This window comes from Budorcas taxicolor, chromosome 2 (assembly GCF_023091745.1).
Source record: "Budorcas taxicolor isolate Tak-1 chromosome 2, Takin1.1, whole genome shotgun sequence".
NCBI lineage: Eukaryota > Metazoa > Chordata > Mammalia > Artiodactyla > Bovidae > Budorcas > Budorcas taxicolor.
Genome location: NC_068911.1, coordinates 16,539,142 through 16,558,161, shown reverse-complemented (window position 1 = coordinate 16,558,161; position 19,020 = coordinate 16,539,142). Strand labels below are relative to the sequence as shown.

The window sequence follows — 19,020 nt, the reverse complement described above, 5'->3', positions numbered from 1 at the left end:
GATGGGGTCCCACAAAAACACTTCTCACCAGGCTTTATCAGCATGTTTCCAGCTTACTTTTTCCCCTCAGGGGTTGGGAGTCTTATGACATCGGCTGGGATTCTAAGACCTTTGCTCCAGCCACCCCTGACCTTTTCTGCTTCTCAACTATGTCCAGGGAGTTCACTCCTGAGGGTCTCTGTATTTGCCTGTGGCTCTTTCTGGAACTGTCCCCCCTCACACCTGCTCATGGCCGCTTCTTCTGAGTTTCAGCTCAGTATCACCTCCTCAGAGAAGCCCTCCATGACGACTTACCTCCTCACACCCTGCCTGCTCTAGCAGTACTGCCACCACCTCTGTGAGGCCACCCCCTCTATCTCCTTTAAGAGCTTCTATGGCGCTTTGCTCGAAGCTCTTCTCTTGTCAAATGCACGGGGCCGGGAGGCGGCGAACTGTTTCCAATCCCCTGCCTCTCTGGGCCAGTGTTCCCTTTATGCCCACGAAGCGCTCTGAGAGCAGAAACACGCGGCAGGGACGACGCTTTCCTCAACAGGCAGGTGGCCAAGAGCCTCTTACTTCGTGACCCCAAAGTGGCGACCAAAGGGCACGTTGCGTGGCACCCGACTCAGCCACAGCCTAACCCAACGGTCCCAGGCTACTACGCATGCTCCGCACTCCAGGCCACGCGAAGTCGGGGGCGGGGCCGTGACGCGCCTGCGCAGGTGCTCGCCCGGCTTCCGGGAGGTACCGGCGCGATGGGACAGAAGGCCAGTGTCGCTGAGTAGCGGCGGCGTAGGGGCGTGCGGGCCAGCGGTCCGGTCCGAGGGCTCAGGTCTCGGTCTCTGGAGCAGCCAGGGGGCGCGAAGAGAACCTAGGGTCGCTGCCCGCCGCCACCACCAGGCATGTCCGCCGAGGCCTCGGGCCCGGCGGCGGCCGAGGCGCCGTCCCTGGAGGTCGCTAAGCCCTCGGGTCTCGAGCCTGGCTCCGCCGCCTACGGTCTCAAGCCACTAACCACGAATAGCAAGTACGTGAAGCTGAACGTGGGCGGCTCGTTGCACTACACCACGCTGCGCACCCTCACCGGACAGGACACCAAGCTCAAGGCCATGTTCAGCGGCCGCGCGGAGGTGCTCACTGACGCCGGAGGTACGCGGGCTGCCCTTGCTTACTCTCCTGCATCCCTCCAGATCCCGCCTCCCTTTTCCCTAGTCTGTCGTCGCCTAGTCTTCTCATGCCCCTTTGCTCCTACCGTCCAATCAGCTCGTTCTTACCTCCTCCGCGCCCACATCCGATCTCATCTCCCCTTTCTCATTCATTATCTCCCTCCTCCCCCGGTCTTTACCCCCAGCAGTAGTAACCAACATACATGGACCACCCGCCACCCCCCGCCCTTCCAGCTACTCTGCCGGGCGCAGTGGTAAGTGATTAAACATGTCAGCTGAGAATGTTCATTACTGCGTCCCACCGACACTCCCACCCTTCACCCCTCAGCTCAAAAGACTTGGGAACCCGCCATACTGGCAACAGCATCCTTCCAGGCAATTTTCATCAGTTTCTTCCACTTGCCGAGCCTTTTGTTCCGCTCTCTTCCTCAGCGCTGCCAACAACCATCCCGGAGTGTTAGAGGATTTTGTCTGTCTCTGTTCCTCTAACGCAGGTCCCTGTACACTCTAGGAATCTATCTATACAGACTGTAGAAGGAGGGGGCTGCTTTTGCTTTGCCAGGGACGCCAGAATGGAGAGTGGACAGTTCTCCTCACCAGGTGAACCTTACCCTCTGGAAGTGTTGCATTCAGCTCCGTCCCCCATATGCCCAAGTGGAACTTTAAAGTTTGATGGGGGGAGGGGGAGGTGATTCAGAAGGGGTTAAGAATTATGAAAGCCGGCAAATAAAAATTGGGGAGGTATCGCTCAGCCTTCATATGCCTGAAGGTGAATAATTTTTTTTTTATTGAACAAGTATTTGTAAAATGCCAGTTAGTGTTAGAAATAGTTTGGTAAACAAATCTGGTAAGATATGTTTTCCAGAGTTTTGCTTTTTTTCTCTGTGTGTGTGGGGTGGGGCGGGTAGGGGGACAATAAACAAACACAAAAAATGAGAGCAAAGCATGTGATTTCAGATAGTAATAAGTTCTGTGAAATTTATAAAGTAGTGAACTGGTGGGTGCGGTAGACATTCTTAATAGGGTGGTCAGAGTTAGCACAAGAGGTTAGGAGTTTATTGATAAGGTTATCTGTAGGTACTTTCTCATGATGAAAACCTTCACAGTGTAGACCAGACTTGGGAGGGAATTAATTCTCTGTGGCTGGATGTGTTTTAAAAATAAATAAATAAAAGGCCCATGGGAGAACTCACTGGAGATGTTTTAAAGGGATTTTCTTGGATATGGCAGAGGCCTGAGACAGATTGGTATTCAGATTTGTGGCTTTGGAATCCTTTTTTCATAAATATAGTAGTTCTGTGGCCTTCAGCAAAGCCATCCTTTTCTCCTGCCTCTCCCCACCCCACCAGGTTGGGTGCTGATTGACCGGAGTGGCCGCCATTTTGGTACAATCCTCAACTACCTGCGGGACGGGTCTGTGCCACTGCCTGAGAGCACCAGAGAACTGGGGGAGCTGCTGGGCGAAGCCCGCTACTACCTGGTGCAGGGACTGATTGAGGACTGCCAGCTGGCACTGCAGGTGAGCATCCCTTCCCCACCTCCTGAGTCCCACCCTGATGCCCATGTCCCTGGGAGAGCTGCCCAAGCAGTTAGCTGTTAAGATACTAAAGAAAAACAAAAGGAAATATGGCGCAGTGACTGGAATGTTGCCTCTGGCCTGACTCTGACTGGCTGTGACCCCAGCAATTTCGGGGGTCCTCTGCATTTCTGCTATCCCACCACCACCTCATGCCAAGACTGCTGCTTTGTTTGAATGACTTCTTTTCTCTGCATCTTGCTGTTTCTACCCAGCCAGTCGAACTGTTACACTGCCACCGCAATAATGATCCTTAAACACAATCCCAATTTATTCTCTCCTTTGCTCAGCAATCCCAAGTAATGCCCTTGTCTCACTAAGTTAAAAAAAAAAATTCTAAATCTAAATTATGATATAATGACCTCCATGATCTGGTCCTAACCTGGGAGGCAGCATTCCATCACTCCCATGGCTTTAAGTAACTTTTTTTTCTAGCAATGAAATACTGTAGAAGCAGCCCCTCCTGATAAAACAGGGTTGGCGGTTCCAGAGCCCCATCTGCTGGGCTTCTCTTCTGGGGATCTCTTAGAATTCTAAGGAAAAGAGGTTGGAAAGGACAGCCAGGAGATATGGGTTAATGTCACCTCCCCTACTGCTGACTGAGTGACCTTGAGTGAGTCAATTCCTACCTCTGGCATTCTGTTCTCATGTTCCAGAAGATAAGGAAATGAGAAAAATATGTGCGATGTAGTGAGTTTCACAGAATCTTTTATTCTGTTCTATTTTTACAATGTTAAAAGTGTCCTTTCTTTTATGATATGATATTAGTAGCTTATAAGAGTTTCTTTTTTGATGCCCTTTATATATTAAAAAGTGGCAACTATGAACAACTTTTTGTTGTCTTGGGGAATACTTATTAGTCCTTGAAATCCAAAAATATAAAATTCCTTTGGGCAATAGCTGTGTTTGTTTTTCAAGTTTTTTGACTGCACCTCATAGAGAAAAATGCATTTTTATATTCATCTTTATATAACCAAGGGCTTCCCAGGTGGCTCAGCTGGTAAAGAATCCACCTGCAATGCAGGAGACCTGGGTTCAATCCCTGGGTTGGGAAGATCCCTGGAGAAGGGAAAGGCTACCCACTCCAGCATTCTGGCCTGGAGAATCCCATGGACTATATAGTCCATGGGGTCGCAAAGAGTCGGACATGACTGAGTGACTTTCACTCACTTAAGTAACTGAAGTAAGAGTTCTATAAAATGATACTTTTAGTGAAATAGACTCTGATAAGTTTTCTTTCTTTCTAATGCTATTTGCGACCCATTAAATTTATTTCATGGCCATTATGGGTTACCACTTGCAGTTGAAAAAACATTAAACTAGATGACTTTGGAAGTGCATTCCTGTTTGGTAGCTTTACATGTATCTAATGTTATCTCATATCCACTGTGGTTAGGATCTGTTACCTCCTTGTACATTTGTTTGACAAAAGGAAACATGAGGGAACCTGGGGATATATCCAGGGTCAAAGAACTGTTTAACCAACAGAGCTCCAAGACAACCCCAGTTTATCTGACTCCCAAGTACAGTACTTTTTCTTCTGTGCTCCAGCTGCCTTCTTTCAAAGTTTTCTCAAGGCTGTTCCATCCCCAGCCCACTCAGCTAGAATATGTGTGTGTGTTTAGAGGTTTGGGGTTTTGTTTTTAAGATTCAGGTTCAGAGTATTGAGTTCATCATACTTCTCAGTGTGCACTTAAACATCTTTAGTCTCTGCAGATCTTTTCACTTTTCATTTTCCCTTCATTACTGATCCCCTGCCCACTTCCCTTGTCCTCATAAGTACCCCTCCAGTTCTAACGTTTCAATATGTTTGCTTGGATTATGTTTGTACCCTTGAAAACCTATAAAGTGTTGCTTTGTATACATAAGCATTTAAGATTTCCGTAAATGGCTTTGAGCTGTGGATTGTGTGTTCTGTTTCTGAATTCAGCACTTTTTCCAAGTTCCGTTCATGCTGCTGTACATACATTTAGTTCTTTGCTTCTAACTGCTGCACAGGAATCTGATGTGCATTCGTAATATTTTGTTTATACATTGCTCTGAGGTTGGAGACCTAGATTGCCTCCTGCTTCCTGCCCCCACAGACGATGCCACAATGAGCATCTTTGTACCTGTGCCCTCGTGGGTCCTGGACCAATGTTTCGCATGATTGTAGCTGGGATTGGAATTGCTGGGCCACAGGACACATACAGATGAATTTCAGCAAGTATCATCTGATTACTCTCCCGAATGGCTGTAGCACATTATATTGTTGATGAGCAGTGCATAAGGAATCCCATTTCTACATATCTTCAACAGCTCATGGCATCACCCAGCATTCTAATTTTGTCCATCTGATTGGTATAGAGTGATCTAATTTTAATATGCATGCTTCTGATTAAGTAGATTAAGCATCTTTTCATGTAGTCACACTAGCGTTTTTGGTTTCCCCTTCTGTGAGTTGCCAAGTCTTATTCTTTACCAAATTTTCTATTGAGTTTCCTTTTTCTTGTTACTTTGCTGGAGATTCTTACATAGTTTAGTTCCTAGAGAGAATTAAGCCCTATTATTCTAGGGCATATACTTTACATAATAAATTAACTTCTCCTGTGCATATAGAATGGTACTATTTATCTGACATTTTCAGAAGAGTTGAGAAAATAGTTACTCAGATTATTTGCTGGGTTTTGATATTCAATAAGGAACCCCAGTTGAGAAAGTCTGTTTCAGATAATAATTTCTGGTCAGTTTTCTATGTTGCCAATCATTTCACTTAGAATGTCATCTATCTGTGATGTCTGTTGTCGAACAGAAATTGTTGATTTTTTAAAAAATTATACATAACCATTTATTATTTTTAAAGCATATATAAGTATTGTAGAAATTCAGAAAACACAGATGAAAAAAAAAATAAAAGCAGCAAATACTCTTCCAGGTCTTTTCCTGTGTGAGTGTGTTTGTCAAAATATGATTATGGTGTATGTACTGCTTTGTAATCTGCTTTTTTTGTTTGTTAATAATTGCCATCTTTCCATGTCAGTGAAATTTTATCTAACATCAAGGGCATGTACAAATTTCTCCATTTGTTCCAGAAATGTCTGTCATAGCTGGTTCACATCTAAACCAATCCAGTCTAGATCCTTGCATTACATCTGGTTATTATGTTATTTTTCCAACCCAAAGCAGTTCTTTTCTCATAATACTGACCACCAGTTGTCCTGCACAATGACCTACTTTCCAGATTTGCCTGATTTGGTTTGTTAACCCTTATCCTATCTTGAGTTTCTCTAAACTAGATGGTAGATTGAAAGGCTTGATATGAAAAATTTTGATTAGAAAACATTTTAAGTAATGTTGTATATTTCATACTGTGTTACATAAAGACGTATAGTATTGTTAGTATAACCCATCATTACTGATGCTCAGAATTGGCCACTAGATTCAGGTGGTGATGGTTTGATCCTTCATTGTAGTTCCATTCCTTTGTTGCGAACTATAAAGTAATGCAGGTACTTTATGAATGGCAGTTATCTATCAACCACACAATTGTTAATTCTCACCAGAATCAATAATTTCATTAGTGTTGTAGAATAATTATAATTCATTCAACATTACATGGGATTATTTATAAAATGCTTTTCATTGTCAACTGGAGAGACTCTTGAGTTTAATATATTCAAATTCCTCTTTTTTTTTTTTCCCCACAAGATCCTTGTAGGATCTTAAGTTTATTCTGTATTTTTTATTAGCTTTATAGTTTTATCTTTTGTATATGGAATTCACTGTAGTAATGTGAATTATGAAGGGATTTAACTTTTTTGTCCTCCGTGGACCGGACAGTGCCATCTACTACACAATCTGTGGTAGCCAGTGTCCGAGAGAGCCACCAGCAATTTTTTTTGCCTATTGCTTTTATTCAGGTTCTTGTTCAGTCCCTTCCCACACTGGATAGGGCTGACCTGTGTAACCAGTTGGAGATTGCAGAGGTGATAGTGTGTGACTTCTAAAGCTAGGTCTTAAAAGACATATCAGCTTCTGCCTCTCTCAGATCACTCACTGTGGGGAAGCCAGATGCCTTGTGAGCATATTCAAGCAGCCCTAGGCAGACATCCACTTGGTGAGGAATTGAAGCCTCCTGCTCATGGCCAGCATGAACTCTCAGCCAAATGGGTGAACTATCCCAGAATTGGATCCTCTAAGCCCATTCAAGTTTTTAGATAACTACAACCCTGGTCAACAGTGGACTCAAACTTTACGAGAGACCCTGGGCCAGGACCACCTAACTAAGCCGAGCTCAAGTTCCCAACCCACAGAAACTGTGAGATAGATAATAAATGTTTATTGTTTTAAGCCGCTAAATTTGTACTAATTTATTACCTAGTAACAGATAACAGATTGTGGTATCTGGAATGCAATTCTGCCAAAACAAAACCTAAAATGTGGGAGTGGCTTTAGAACTGCAGAGTGGGCAGAAATTGGAAGGACTTTGAGAAAACTATTAAGAAAAGCCTAAAAAGCTTTAGAGTATTCATAGAAGTCTGATGACCTTTGAGGAGGCTGCAGTGTGGAATGTGTTTCCTGGAAAGTGGTGGAAAGGGGATCCTTGTTATGTAGTGGCAGAAGTAGCAACACTGTCTCTGATGGTAATATATTAATAGAAAGTAGAAAACATTCCTAATGAACTGGGTGATCTAACAAAGAAATTTCCAGACAATGTTAGGTGCCACAGGTTTCTTATTGCTTATACTAAAACAAAAGAAAAGAGGGTAAGCAAAAGGAAATTGAACACAAAGGAGCCAGTAATTTGGCACAGGGGGTGGGGAGTGGTGCTTGAACATTCCCAGCCTTTCAAATAACAACTGATGTTAAAATTAACAAATGGCTTCCTGGCAAAGAAAAAATACAGGGCATTCTCAATATGATATTGTCTTAAGATGAAGCCATCACTTCATGGGAAATAAATGGGGAAACAGTGTCAGACTTTATTTTTGGGGGCTCCAAAATCATGCAGATGGTGATTGCAGCCATGAAATTAAAAGACGCTTACTCCTTGGAAGAAAAGTTACGACCTACCTAGATAGCATATTCAAAAGCAGAGACATTACTTTGCCAACAAAGGTCCATCTAGTCAAGGCCATGGTTTTTCCAGTAGTCATGTATGGATTTAAGAGTTGGACTGTGAAGAAAGCTGAGCACCGAAGAATTGATGCTTTTGAACTGTGGTGTTGGAGAAGACTCTTGAGAGTCCCTTGGACTGCAAGGAGATCCAACCAGTCCATTCTGAAGGAGATTAGCCCTGGGATTTCTTTGGAAGGAATGATGCTAAAGCTGAAACTCCAGTACTTTGGCCACCTCATGCAAAGAGTTGACTCATTGGAAAAGACTCTGATGCTGGGAGGTATTGGGGGCAGGAGGAGAAGGGGACTACAGAGGATGAGATGGCTGGATGGCATCACCAACTTGATGGATTTAAGTTTGAGCGAACTCTGGGAGTTGATGATGGACAGGGAGGCCTGGTGTGCTGTGATTCATGGGGTCGCAAAGAGTCAGACATGACTGAGCGACTGAACTGAACTGAACTGAACTGAAAGATGAAGCTAAGGATGCGATTGTAAAATTCTTTGTTAAAAGACCTCAGAATATCCAAGAAGATGCCTCAGAATCATTCATTCAAATGATAGCTCTTCTAAGAAGCTTAAAGCTATTGTCAGGCAGCAGTCTCAGCATAAGCTCAAAGTAGAGAAGAGCTCATCTCACAAAGCTGTTGTGGGTGTGGTTTTTGTCTAATGAACTGAACCCTGGACTCACAGTTCAGTTCAGTCACTCAGTCGTGTCCGACTCTTTGTGACCCCATGGACTGCAGCACACCAGGCTGTCCTGTCCATCACCAACTCCAGGAGCTTGCTCAAACTCAAGTCCATCGAGTTGGTGATGTCATCAGGTCATCTCATCCTCTGTTGTCCCCTTCTCCTCCTGCCTTCAATCTTTCCCAGCATCAGGGTCTTTTCCAATGAGTCATAAGACATCCATTAAGTTTTTAAGGGAATTATATTGGCAGAAACACTGCCAGCTTAGACTTAAAGGGACAGAGACAATACAAGAGGAAAAGAAACCTTTGGACTTCCAAAAGTTGTATGGGCAAAAAGCAGGCTAAAGAAACTATAGAGCTGCACTGAAATGATCACAACATTGTTAATTGCCTATACTCCAATATACAAGAAAAAGTTAAAAAAAAATTAACTATGGAGCTGCAAGCATGGATTATCTTTCATGGAAAAGGAAGGATGATTCAGGTCAGAGCCAAGAGCTGTAACGAAGAATCACCAACTTCTGTGCATCAGCACTGTAATGGAATGGGACTTTGGGGCAATCTTAGGAAGAGGTGGTGAGTATGTTTTGCATATGGGAGGGATTTGAATCTATGGGGGCCAAAAGATGGATTGTGGAGTCATCCTCCAAGGCAATCCTCAGTGATTCTTATTCCCTAGCATTCATTCCCTTGTGTTGTTCCCTTCCACATTGAATAGGGCTAACAAAACTATATCATAAAAGACTGTGAGGGGACTTCTCTGGTGACCCAGTGGTTAAGAATCCGCCTTGGATTGCAGGGAACACAGTTTCAATCCCTGGTCAGGGAACTAAGATCCCACATGCTCCAGGGCAACTCCTGAACCCGAGTGTCACAGCTCCTGAGCCTGTGTGCCAGAATGAAAGATCCCACGTGCTGCAACTAAGACCAATGCAGCCAGATAAATAAATATTAAAAAAAAAAAAAAAGGCCTCTACTTTGCTCTCTTTTGGATTATTTGCTCTGGAGAAGCCAGCAGCCATATTGTGAGGACACTCAAGTAACCCATCACAGAGGTCCGAATGACAGGGATCAAATATTTCCTGCCAGTAGCCAGCAGGAACTTGCCAGCCATATGAATAAGCTTTGTGAAAAACAAATCCTCCAGATGAAGACAGCCTCAGATTACTGCAACCCCAGCTGACTTGACAGTAACCTCATGAGAGACCCCGTGCCAAAAGCATTCAGCTAAGCCATTCCTGAATTCCTGACCCACAGAAATGGATAATAAGTATTTGTTGTTGTTTTAAGCTGTTTGGTTTTGGAGCAATGTTACACAGCAATAACTAATACACACTTGCCCTCACTGATTTGTGATGTGCTCTCTGTAAATGTCAGTTTTCATTTTATATATATATAGATATATCAGTCTGTTTCCAAGTTCTCTATTGTATTTCATTTTTTGTTTGTTTCCACACAAGACCTACACTGTTTTCATTATTGTGGCTTTGTAAGATATTTTAATATCTGGGAGGGTCAATCTCCTCTTTCTTGATTGTTCTTCCATGTTAATTTTAGTAGAAGTCTTAGGTGTTTCTAAAAAAAAAAAAATTCTGGAATTTGTATTAGAATCGCACACCTAGTTTTTAGGTTGGGGGAGGTGAGAGGGGTTTTGGCATGAAGATTCTCAAAGGCAGAGAAGAGAAAAGAAACCTCTGTGTCTGGCTCTAATTCTCCCTCCAACCTCCCACCCAGCCCAGTTCATTCATTCAACAGATATTTATTGAGCATCTACTGTGTACTAGGTATTTATTCTCTAGACAGAGACTATGAGCAAATATACCAAAAAATGAGAAAATGTGAGGACCTGAGTGCCATGAAGAAAGTGAATGGAGAGTGTGAAAAGGAAGAAGTAGAGGGGGCTAATTAGCCAGGGAGCCCAGGGAGGAGGACTGGTACCCTCCTAGGGGCACTAGTCGCATTGATACCTGAATGGCATGAAGGGGCCAGCCACGCAGACAGCTGCGTGCTGGCCATTGCTGGAAGTGGCAGCAGCAAAGGGGGGTACAAACTGGATGCAGAAAGGAGCAAGCGGGGCTCAGCCCGGCAGGCGGGGGAGAGTGGCAGAGCCGAGGTCAGAGGGCTCACACGTGGACCCTGAGGAGTCTGGATTTCTTCCCCAGTAGCAACAAGCAGTGTTGGAAGGCTCTTAGGGGAGCGAGTGACCTTTGGTTGTGCTGTTAATCACCTTCCGCTTCTTCTCCAGCAAAAAAGGGAGAACGTGTCCCCGCTGTGCCTCATCCCCACGGTGACATCTCCCCGGGAGGAGCAGCAGCTCCTGGCCAGCACCTCCAAGGTGAGGCCCCTGAGCCCTGTAGGGTGGAGGCTGGGCGCCTGTCCTGGCCGCCTGACCCCCACCCTTCTCCACCCTCTTTTCCCCAACAGCCCGTGGTGAAGCTCCTGCACAACCGCAGTAACAACAAGTACTCCTACACCAGGTGACCCCCTCGGAGGTGGGGAAGTGCAGTGGGTGGAACCCTGGGCTCCAGCATAACCCACGGGGAGGGTTATGGCCACACAGGGTATGGAAAGAATCCTGCCTGGATGCAAATTCCAGCTCTGCCACTTATCCCCTGGGGACTTTGGAGAGGTCATTTTCACTTGTGAGCTTCAGGTTTTGGGTTGGTTGTGGTTTTTTTTTTTTTGAGCTTCAGTTTTATCAGTGAACTAGGGTCCCAGTGAGGATTAGATGATAATGAGTAGCATTTCCTAAGTGCTTGCTTTGTAAGAGGCATGGCTCTAAGCGCTTTATATACATTTACTCACAGGAACCTCAAAGTCGTTGGAAGTAGTTATTGTTGTGATCTCCATTTTACAGATGAGGCCATTGAGGGAGCAAGAGGTGAAGTAATTTGCTCAGTGTCAGTTAAAAGGGGGTGGAGCGAGAATGTCTGGTGAGGCCGCTTGCCTCCGGAACCTGCACGGGCAGATCCCACTGCTGTGCTGGAACTTGCTGAACAAATGCTGCTTCCTTCCCAAGGCCTGCTGGGCACCAACCTCCTAGGCAGGACCAGAGTGCTGGCTCTCAGGGCCCCTAAAGCTGAGGTAAGGGGGGTGGGTTGCAGAACAGAGGGAAGGAAGCCCGTCGTGCTGAGGCCTCCTGGCCCCCCTGGTCCTCAGCACTTCAGATGACAACCTACTTAAGAACATCGAGCTGTTTGACAAACTGGCCCTGCGCTTCCACGGGCGGCTGCTTTTCCTCAAGGATGTTCTGGGGGACGAGATCTGCTGCTGGTCTTTCTACGGGCAGGGCCGCAAAATCGCCGAGGTGTGCTGCACCTCCATTGTCTATGCCACGGAGAAGAAGCAGACCAAGGTCAGATGGGATTCGGGGCCTGGTCAGGGAGGGCTGTGGTGGTGGGCAGGATCAGCACCCTGGACAGAGGCAACTCATCCAGTCAGGCCTGGGAATTCCAACAGTGGGAGTCAGGAGCTGGAGTTTCAAGTTTTGGGGGTCATATTTCTGTAACCTTGGGTAAGTCATCTTAACTTTCTGTGGGTCTCTGCTTCTCTATCTGTGAAAGGAGGGTGTTGGATTAGAATGGGATTCTTAATGTAGGCCAGTTGAGTTTCAAGGCTATCTTGAAAGAATATGTGGTTTGGGGTTTTGTGTGTGCATTCTTCTGTATAGAAGGACCGTACCTGTCATTAGACTTTCAGAAGGATCTAATGACCCAGAGTAGGTTCTTAAAACTTCAAGTATTTGGAACACACTGAGATTGTAGGCCTTGAGTTATTTCCATGGCAACCATCATCAGAGACTTTCTAAGCACTGCAAGAGGCTTGAAACCAAGGTAAATGAGATGCTGAGTGAAAAACAAGCCCTCTGTCATGACATCTGTCCCTGAAGATCTTATCACCCTGGTCCCTCTGACCTTGACAAGAAGGGTGTGCCTCAGATACACAGATCTTGGAAGTCTCTAAGCACCCAGTGCTATTTCACACCTCACGGCCTTTGCACACACCATTCCCTCTTAGGATTATATTTCCTCATTCCTGTCTGCTTGTGAACTTGTGCTTAATCTTTAAGACCTAAGCCAAGCATCACTTTCTTTGGGACAACTTAGCCCAAGAATTTTCAAGACAACCACCCCAGAAAAGTTGGTCCTACCCGCCTCGCAGCTAAAGACAGCATTGATTGTAGTCTGCTGGGGATGGGACTGTGGAGGGTGTTTACTTCAACAGCAAGGGGTTAGCTTCTTGAGAACAGAGCTATATCTTTTTTTCCCCTATCTCTCTAGCACTAGCCAGGCTTTTATCACACTACAGAAGCTAGGAAACATTTATTGAATGCATGAATGAATGAATAACCCAGTTTCCAAGTAGCTTCCTCTGTAGTTGGGAAGACAGGAAGATAAACCAGTAATGAGAATGCAGCTCATTAAAGTTTTGTTGTTTATATCTCTCCAAGTCACACAAAGGGAACCCTTAACTACCTCTTCTTCCCTTTCTACTCTTCTTCACTCTGCCTCATTGCTTGGCCTTGCTGCTGATCTAAAGATACACTAAGCACACTCCTGCCCCAGAATTCTTATACTTGCTGTTCTCTTCTCAGACTGATCTCTAGTTCTCCGTCTGGTTCCTTCCCTCCCTTCCTTTGGCTGTTGGTCAAATGTCACTTCAGTGAGGCCTTCTCTGAGCTCTGTCTTTAAAGTGGTAACATTCCTCCCCTTTTCCTGCTATAACTTTTCCAAAGCATTTATCATCATCTGACATTTTATATCTTATTACATGCATGTCTGGGTCCTCATCCTAGAATGTAAACTTCCTGCGGACAGGAAGTTTGCCTGTTTTATTCACAGCTATATTCCCCAGTGCCTCGAATAATGCCTGGTACTGTGCAGTCACTCAGTAAATATTTGTCAAATGAAAAAAAAAAACAACCAAGAGACCTAGCAACAAAGGACAAAGCAAATAACTCTGCCTGACTTCAGAGCTGGACTTCACAGCATAAGCATGACTTTGCTGAGTAAAGACATTGCAAAGAGGACAGTCCAGGCTCGAGGAACCTGTGACTGTAGAGGCTAGGCGACTGCACAGGCTAGGAGGCCTGCCAATGCAAGAGCAGCCTGGGGGAGGGGATGGCTGTATAGTCGGGCCAGAAGGAGGGACCTGGGGGTTGCTGGCCTTTGCAGGTGGAATTCCCAGAAGCCCGGATCTTTGAGGAGACCCTGAACATCCTGATCTACGAGACTCCCCGAGGCCCAGACCCAGCCCTCCTGGAGGCCACAGGGGGTGCAGCTGGAGGTGGTGGGGCCAGCCGAGGGGAGGAGGAGGAGAACCGAGAGCACCGTGTCCGCAGGATCCACGTCCGGCGCCACATCACCCACGATGAGCGTCCTCACGGCCAACAGATTGTCTTCAAGGACTGAATTTTGCCCTGAATTTTCCTCTAGCCACTGGGACCCAAGTCCCTCTCTCTTTTCCTCCTCCCCTTCCCAGATCTTTGCCCCGGCTTTGCTGGCCAAGTCGTGGGTCTCCCTTCCGTCCCTTCATCACATGGTACAGTTCACTTTGGCCCTTTTCCATCTATTCCCGCCTCATTGCTAACCACACGGTACATTCCAGCCCCTCCCCTCAGAGGCCTTCAGAAGGCCTACGTTCCATCCTTCATCCCCATCCTTGTCCTGCCCTCTCCCCTCACCAGCTGGTTTAGAAGGATTTAGAATTACCTTTCTCTTTTTTTAGTACATCTTAACACGCCAAAGTGTCAAGCCAGCCCGTAATAACACCCACCGCGTTCTGAGCCACCTCCTCACCATTGCGCAGGCTTGTTTGCTCCCTCCTCCTTCCCACCACTCTCCCTACTTCCTTAATACTAGGCTGACCTGGGCCTGCACCAGCTCAGCATCTTCCCAATTTGTTTCATATTATTTATTATTTTAATTTTCTATTAAATTATTGGAATAAAGTCGAGTTGAGGGTCTGGTGCTGGCTCCCGGGGAAATGGCTTGTTTAGGGAGAGACCTGGATAACAGACCTTTGCCCCCAGCCTTTCCCTGGGCTGGTAGCTGGGAAGAAAGTAGTCAGGAGAGGATTTAAAATCTATATTTCAGCCAGTTCCCACCCTCAGCCCCACCCCACCCCCTGCAGTGGAGAGGCCGTCTTGGCTAGCACTCAAGCCATCCCTGAGTGCAGCCTCTCTCCAGCCCGGATGTCTGAAAGGAACATCTTCCTTCAAGGGTCTGGTGCGAAGACAAAGTCGAGAGCCTGGCGTTCGGCCCCAGCCACATTGGGATGCCAGAGGTCCACGATGAAGACCACTCGAGGCCCATCTTCGGGAGAGCCTAGGGCACGTGGGGTGGAGACAGCAGAGCAGCTGATATTAAGTACTTACAGGCCAGAGCACTTACCAAATACTCTCTAAGTGCCAGTCACTGTTCTAATCCCTTATATGTATTAGCTGTTAATCATCAAAACTAGGAGATAGTACCATAAGCATTCCCGTTTTATGCAAAGTAACTGAGGCACAAAGAGGTTAAGTAACTTGCCTGAGATCATACTTCTAGTAAGTGCCAGAGGGAGGACAGGAAACCAGGTGGTCAGGTCGAGGGTCTGGTGCCACGAACCACTTGGCTGTGCACCTACATTAGCTTATTTAATCCTTACAGTCACTTGACAAAGAAGGGGGTTGCCCTGTTTTCCAGGTGATTGGAGAAATCATGTGACTTGTTTAAGGTCATGCAACTGGGAAATAGTGGTGTAGGACAGGAAGCCAGCTGGGTCCAATTCTGTAGCCTCTATAGTCTAATCCCCTTCACTCTTCAGTCCCTCATCCCTCCTGGCAGAATGGGAGCCCCATTACCATTATGAGCCACTGTGTATAGGAAGGAGTCATCCACCAGAAGACAGTGTCCCTCAGCCCAGCACTGGGGCTCTCCCCCGACCACCAGCTCACAACCAGGGGGAATCTTCAGGCCTGTAGAAAGAGATGCAGACCTCCAAATTCCTGCCTCCGTTGAAGAGGCCCACCCCTCTGAGTCAAAAAACAGAATCTGAGAATTTTACAAGCCAGGTTCTATGGTTTTATGACCACCTGAGGCAAAGAGCTGACTCACTGGAAAAGACCCTGATGCTGGGAAAGATTAAAGGCAAAAGGAGAAGGGGGTAGCAGAGGATGAGATGGATAAATAGCATCACTGGCTCAATGGACATGAATCTGAGCAAACTCTGGGAGATAGTGAGAGACAGGGGAGCCTGGCAGGCTGTAGTCTGGGGTCGCAGGGTCGGACATGACTTAGCAACTGGACAACACAACAACAAATGGTGTTCCCTAGCTCTCTAGAAAGTGACCCATGTAAAATTACAATACAGTAGTGGATGAGAGGAAATGCTAGGAGATGGGAAACACAGTGCAAAGCGCAATCTGTTCTGTTTCAGAGAAAAGGGAAGGGTTTCTAAAGGAACCAGCCTCCCTTCGTTAGCTTCTGTCAGTTTAACTCAAGAACCCTCTCTTGTGTTAGGTCCTCTCTCCCCAAAAAGTATAAAGCAAAGGGCTCCATCCTGCCGAAGACCACACAGTGGGGTGCAGAAAACTGAGGAGCCAACTCAAGTAATGGGGAATAGGAGGACATCCCGGAGGAGGTGTGACATTTGAAAGTGTGAATTGAGAAGGCTAATTAGGAGTTTTCCAGGAGGAGGTAAAGGGGGAAAGACATCCTAGGTTAACAGCATGCGTGTGGCATCTGCCAGGACCAGCCAGAAGGCCTTCATAATTTAGGGCATGGTGGAAAGGAAGGGAAAGAAGGGAACAGGTGGGAGAAGAGAGAAAAGAGCTGAACTTGATCCAGGCTCTTCAAAGCCAGTGTGCTTTAAAGTATAGAACACATTCAACTGGTAGCACAGGAGTAGGCAAAACGAGGTCATAGCATTAAATAACTTATCAATCAGAAAATGAGGGATTGGTTTTTTTTCCTCATTTTCTTTCAACCTTTAAAACACTGAAAAGAAAATCTCAGTTTGATGCTACCATAACTTTAACACCCCTACTAACATTGCTGCTTTTTATTTTTTTTTATTTTGGACTGCACCATGTGGCTTGTAGAATCTTAGTTCCTTGACCAGGGATCAAAACCAGGCCCTCAGCAATGAAAATACAAAGTCCCTGGTGGCTCAGTGGTAAAGATTCTGCCTACCAATGCAGGAGACGTGAGTTTTACCCCTGGGTCAGACGTGGGTTTTACCCCTGGGTTTTATTCCCTGGAGAAGGAAACGGCAACCCACTCCAGTATTCTTGCCTGGGAAACCCCATTGACAGAAGAGCCTGGCAGGCTACAGTCCACGAGGTCGCAAAAGAGTCGGACACAACTTAGCAACATTTACAACCACTAGACTGCTGAGGAATTCCCAACATTGCTCCTTTTTAAAGGAGGAGAATGTAGGCTTCAGTCTCAGACTAGAAGATTTTGCTAGAAGTTTTCAAGCTTTTTTTTTTAAAGTTTAAACTTGTCTTTTGAATAACTTCTATTTAGGGCAAATAATAACTGATCATCATTGTTCTATACAGATGCCTTCTAATAAGTAAAACATGAGGGGGAGTCAATATGAAGAAACAGGACAGGTGGTAAATGACTGTGGGAACCTTGTGAAGATGGCTTTCTGATCATTGAAACTCAAATGCTGCTGTAGGCAATAGGGAGTCATGGAAGATTTCTGAGAAGAAAGGCATGATCAGAATCACAGTGTAGAAAGCTATGATGGCAAAGGAGAGAGTCTGGAGGGGAAATCGTGGAGGCAAGGAGGTGGTCTGTAAGCAGCATCCACTTACCCAGATGACATCTGACGCGGGCATTAGTGGGCCCACAGCGGCCATCAAGCCGGGCGCCAGGCAGGAGGACGGAGAAGCCAGCATTGCCGAAGGTGTTGGCACTCATAAAGCTTCGCAGCCCCCTCAGTGCCCGATAGGCCCCTGGGCACCGGCGGCAGTTGCTGGGTTGGCAGCGGCCTGCTTGGTATAGCAGGAGCTGGTAGCACCCAGGGGCCAGGGGTGGGGACCAGCCCCGAGGCGGAGGAGTCGTCCCTGAGAAGTCCCAGCTCACAGCCCCAAAGTCCCGCAGGATAGCTGGGAAGCTGCTCTCCAGGAGCTCCACATCGTGCCTCTGGGCCTCCCGGGGCACGAAGGGGGAAGAGGGCAAGTCTGGCAGGAAAAGCAGGCCTGGGCGCTGGATGCCCAGGACCCCTGGCCCTCCCCCTGGGCTGGGGGCACCCTGAGCTGCCCGCCTCACCCTACCCATCCCTGCCCAAGAGTAGCGCCTGGCATAGGCCCGAAGGCGACGGCTCATTAGGCCTTCCGTCCTGGGTCCTTCTCTGGACTCTCCAGAGCGGCCTGGACTTGGCCTGCCCGCTTCAGAGCACCCTCCAGGCCTACCACCAACAGCCCCAGCCCGACTTCCAGCCCCCAGGGCCTGCATGTCTTGGGAGCCCAGGCGGTAGCAATACCAGAGGAAAAGGGAAGTGAGGGCTCCAAGGAGCAGGGTAAGGGCAGAAGAGGCCAGAGGCAATGGCCATGCAGGCATGATGGGCAGGGAGGCCCTGGCCAAGAGGCCTGGGCCATCCTTCAGACCCCAGTTCCCCTGTCCCCCCAGTTCTCCACCGGTTCCCTCCATGGCTGCTCCCTGGCTACCCCCTGTGCTGCTTCCTCGCCACATTCCTACTCTTGATTCTCTGTCCTTCTGAGGTCCTGTTGCCACCGTGTACCTTCTCCTTTCTCCCTCCCTTCCTGTACCTCTAACCCTTCTTTCCAACTCTCTTCTTTCTATTTTGCCTCTCTCCTCTTCTTTCTCCTTCCGGCAGTTTCCTCTCTCCCGTCAGTCTCTCCTGTCTCCCCTACTCCTTTCCTCTCCCCTCCTCCACCACCGCCCCCACCCCACCTCTTTTCGCTCTCTCTTTTCCTCCCCCTGCCCGCTGCCCTTCCAGCTTCCCCAGACAGCACTTCCTACCCCCACTTGGACCCGCAGCCCCGGGAAGGGAACGCAGTCAGCCGTCCTCTGCAGCGACTTCTCTCTCTTTCCTTCCCCTTGTCTCCTGCCTGCCCTCGCTTCTCATTCGACCCAACCCACGGCTTCTCTCTCTCTCTCCCGCTACCCCCTCCCCACCTCTCTCCTACTCGTTCCTTTCTTGGCTCCCACTCACCCTGACGTCACCCCTCCCCACAGTCCTCTCAGCTTGGCGACCCCCGCCCTCGCCCAGTGGCAACCGCAACTCAGGCGGGTTGGGGTCGAGGGGCTGGTGGGGGGGGGGGTCCGTCTCCAGATTTGCCTCCCCCGGCCCCTACGGGCCGCCACGTGCGGCGCCGGGGGCACAGCGCCAACCTCCAGCGCCCCGCAATGCGAAAAGAAAGGGCGGGGCCTGAGAGGGGTGTGGCAAGCTAAGGGGCGGGGCGAGGGCGAGGACTGATCGACAAGGCAGGCGCTCGCGGTCTGCGGACAGGGATGCTGCGGCCTGTCGATGGGTCAGCCGATCTCCAGACCAGTCGG

At 47.6% G+C, this 19,020-nt stretch overlaps 2 protein-coding genes across 2 annotated transcripts; one reads left to right on the top strand and one right to left on the bottom strand.

Moving 5' to 3' along the window:
• The first annotated feature begins 724 nt into the window (after positions 1 to 724).
• On the top strand, positions 725 to 14,386 carry KCTD13 (potassium channel tetramerization domain containing 13). Its single transcript, XM_052662635.1, has 6 exons — positions 725 to 1,125; positions 2,492 to 2,661; positions 10,752 to 10,841; positions 10,931 to 10,983; positions 11,666 to 11,861; positions 13,681 to 14,386. Exons 1-6 carry the CDS (start codon positions 882 to 884, stop codon positions 13,915 to 13,917), a joined length of 990 nt encoding a protein of 329 aa, XP_052518595.1. The 5' UTR covers positions 725 to 881; the 3' UTR covers positions 13,918 to 14,386.
• Positions 14,387 to 14,722: 336 nt separating this feature from the next.
• On the bottom strand, positions 14,723 to 18,255 carry ASPHD1 (aspartate beta-hydroxylase domain containing 1). Its single transcript, XM_052636023.1, has 3 exons — positions 17,313 to 18,255; positions 15,351 to 15,464; positions 14,723 to 14,832 (listed from the first exon to the last, which is right to left on the bottom strand). The coding sequence occupies exons 1-3, from the start codon at positions 18,190 to 18,192 to the stop codon at positions 14,723 to 14,725; spliced, it is 1,104 nt and encodes a 367-aa protein (XP_052491983.1). The 5' UTR covers positions 18,193 to 18,255.
• Between the last annotated feature and the right edge of the window lie 765 nt (positions 18,256 to 19,020).

Coding starts and splice junctions, on each gene's coding strand:
- KCTD13 (XM_052662635.1), top strand. CDS start 882: ATGTCCGCCGAGGCCTCGGGCCCGGCGGCGGCCGAGGCGCCGTCCCTG. Junction 2,662..10,751: donor ACTGCCAGCTGGCACTGCAG/GTGAGCATCCCT, acceptor CTTCTTCTCCAG/CAAAAAAGGGAGAACGTGTC. Junction 10,984..11,665: donor AACAAGTACTCCTACACCAG/GTGACCCCCTCG, acceptor CCTGGTCCTCAG/CACTTCAGATGACAACCTAC.
- ASPHD1 (XM_052636023.1), bottom strand. CDS start 18,192: ATGTGGCGAGGAAGCAGCACAGGGGGTAGCCAGGGAGCAGCCATGGAG. Junction 15,465..17,312: donor CCGCGTCAGATGTCATCTGG/GTAAGTGGATGC, acceptor CTCTTTCTACAG/GCCTGAAGATTCCCCCTGGT. Junction 14,833..15,350: donor ATACACAGTGGCTCATAATG/GTAATGGGGCTC, acceptor CACGTGCCCTAG/GCTCTCCCGAAGATGGGCCT.